This window comes from Tupaia chinensis, unplaced genomic scaffold, assembly GCF_000334495.1.
Source record: "Tupaia chinensis unplaced genomic scaffold, TupChi_1.0 Scaffold000110_1, whole genome shotgun sequence".
Lineage (NCBI taxonomy): Eukaryota > Metazoa > Chordata > Mammalia > Scandentia > Tupaiidae > Tupaia > Tupaia belangeri.
This window is the reverse complement of record NW_006159574.1, coordinates 3339960-3342948: the sequence shown is the minus strand read 5'-3', so window position 1 is coordinate 3342948 and position 2989 is coordinate 3339960. Positions and strand designations below refer to the sequence as shown.

The 2989-nt window shown below is 56.5% G+C and overlaps 1 protein-coding gene across 1 annotated transcript in view; it reads left to right on the top strand.

The window, feature by feature from the left end:
- Positions 1-2989, top strand: part of VIPR2 (vasoactive intestinal peptide receptor 2) — a 74682-nt gene that overhangs the window by 53318 nt on the left and 18375 nt on the right. Inside the window, exon 5 of the mRNA XM_027770051.1 lies at positions 1528-1625. Coding sequence (XP_027625852.1) covers positions 1528-1625 — 98 coding nt within the window. The remainder of the gene's footprint in view (positions 1-1527; positions 1626-2989) is intronic.

Genomic DNA, 2989 nt, shown 5'->3' with positions numbered 1-2989 from the left:
TGAGGTGAGGGTGGGGGTGAGGTGAGGGTGGTGGTGAGGTGAGGGTGGTGGTGAGGCGTGGTGATGAGGTGAGGATGGTGGTGGGTGAGGTCAGGATGGTGTGAGGTGAGGTGAGTGGGTGAGGTGAGTGGGTGAGGTGAGGGTGGTGGTGAGGAGTGGTGATGGGGTGAGGATGGTGGTGGGTGAGGTGAGGATGGTGTGAGGTGAGGTGAGTGGGTGAGGTGAGTGGGTGAGGTGAGGGTGGTGGTGAGGAGTGGTGATGGGGTGAGGATGGTGGTGGGTGAGGTGAGGATGGTGTGAGGTGAGGTGAGTGCGGTGAGGTGGGGATGCTGAGAGGGGAGGCGAGGTAAAGGTGGTGGTGAGCTGTGGATGGCACAGTGAGGTGAGGAGAGATGGTTTTCTTTCATGAACTGCTTTATATGGCCATGGCCCAGGTACCCAAGAGAATTCCTACAGTTCAAAGAAAACGAACAGATCTGTTCCAAACAACGAGTGAAAGTTATAATTATAGAGCTTTAATAATCTGATGCATAGCTTGTCAAATGTTTCCATTTCAAGTTCCACCGTGGGACCAGCAGATGGATAATGTTTCCACCACTGGACTCGCCCTGAGTTGACTGTGGTTCAAGTCCGGGACCCAACAGCTTAAAACTCATGCCGGGCGTGTGTGCGTGTGCGCTCGGAATCCTGACAGGAGAACAGAGAAGGGATTATGGCACAGCCATCCCTACCATCTCCCCAGGGGGTGATTTCTGGCTTTCTGTCTCTCTGGCAAGTGCACATGCCCCATATAAAAACTCTCTCAAAAACAAGTCTCATTGTAGACCCTATTTTAGGGCTCCTGGGCAAAGTGCATCACATGAGGGCACGTGGCCGTGTCTTACAGGAATCGGTCTCATCAGGAAAACTGCAGCCAAGAGCTGCCTGTCGGAATTGAGGATGACGACACCCTTTGGGGGCCCTCACCTTATCAGGCCCGAGTAAGCGTCCCTCCCCACGGCCTGCATTTCCCGTGTGGGAGTCCCTCTAACCGCAGGGCCACGGTCGTCACTGGCCATTTCGCGGGATTACAGTGGAGAGCTTGCTAATAAGCCGGGAAAGGCTGGGGGAGACCCACAGGCAGCTGCTGCCCGGCCCCCAGCTCGGGTCCACCAGCCGGAGGAAGCTCTCGATCTGACGGGCTCCCCACGTGCCGTGTTCTGTGTGCGCTTGCTTCGTCCCCGTATGTGTCTCCAACATGCTGAGCACATCTCGGGGACCAAGCAGCTCACTTCCGAACAGGCTCAGTGCTCATTTCCTCCACTGTCCCTGCTGGCGGTGACCACGTCCCCAGACAGACTGAGACACCAGAGCCACCCGTAAGGAGCTGCGGGGACAGGGCTCTCGGTGGTGAGTGTTTTCCGCTCAAGACAGACGGGATCCACTGGCGCTGCTCCTCACGCCCTGCAGGGCCCATGCGGCCCGTCAGGGGCCCACCCGTGGCCCGCGCTGGCACCCGGGTTCACAGGTCCCTCTCTCTCCCCGTAGATCACGTTTTACGTCCTGGTGAAGGCCATTTACACCCTGGGCTACAGCCTGTCGCTCACATCCCTCGTGACCGGAAGCATGATCCTTTGCCTCTTCAGGTAAGAAGCAGACAAGCACTGTGACGGCGATGCAGGAGCCGGGAGTCCCCGCAGGGTCCTGGACTCCTCAGAGGAGCAGGAGTGAGGAGGTCCGTTTAGGCTCCTGAGCTCCTTGGAGGAGCAGGAGGCCAGCCTCAGCCCAGCAGGGAGCTGAGCTATACCCGTGAGGTTCCTTGGAGAACGCGCCTGACACCGGGCCCTTAGTTAAAGCATTTTATTTAAGTGCTCTGCATTCATGTAAGTGAACAGAGCTGACTTGGAGAGTTCAGCTCAGCTGTCCTGTTAACAGCCACCCTGCAGCTGCCCAGAAAGTGCAGAAGCCCTGTTACATGCCCTGGCCACTCGGAGTTCCTGGGTTCTGGCCCTGGGTGCTCGTGGAGAGCTCTGCTGGGTGCTGGAGAGCACAAGGCAGACTGTGGCTCATGGCTGGCGGCCTCGCCATAGCGGTGGGGACTTGGACAGCTCGCCTGCTTACAGAGCAAGCTCCCCACACATGTGCTCTGCCAAGGGTGGCTGTGAGGATGCAGCGTGCTGGGCAGCGTGAAGGCTCGCTCAGCGCTCGGCATGGGACAGCCCTTACACGCTGCTTCTCCCGTCGGTGGGGGCACACGTGACCTCAGTCAGGGAGAAGACCTGAGTCTTCACGGGTCGCTCTGGTAACTGAAGCCTAGGTTTAAGTTTTACTGGTGGCCGTTCTGGGTTAGAGGGAGGAGTTGGTCCCTGAACGGAAGGTTCTCTGTAGGGACAGTCTTGGGTCCAGATGAAAACCATCGAAAGTCTTGTGTCCAGATGAAAACCATCTCATAAACACTAGCACTGACTACACGGTCACATCCGTCATGTGAGTGTTTGAGCTCCACGTAGATGCCTCTCTGCCAAAGTGCAGTTCAGACGTTGGCCAGTAATCGGGTAAAATCAGTGACGTAAGAAGTGGAGTTTTCTAGAACCTGCCGTCCAGTTAGGAGCTGCAGGCTTGAACTTAAATAAGTGAGCGAGAAGTGGCTACATAGCCAGGAAAGCTGAAAACGTAACTGAGTTATACTTCCATTTTAAATTAATTAATGTATTATTACACATTTAATCACTGCGTGATTAAATTACAGCATGCCAAATGAATATTCCCATCTTGAGTGTCTGCACACCAGTCCAGTGAAAGCCCCACCGCCTTACACTGTGGTCGAGTCCTTCCCCCTTGGGGCCTCACGGGCCTGCCTTCGCTCTCTTTCCCCTCGGTTCCCTGGTCCTCCCTATTCCTCACTCCCTCCCACACCGTCCCCAGTGCCACCACGGCCCTCCCTGCCTTCACACCTTCCAGCCTTCAGTTTCTGCGAGAGCTCCGGCATGCGGTATGCACCGAGTGGGGG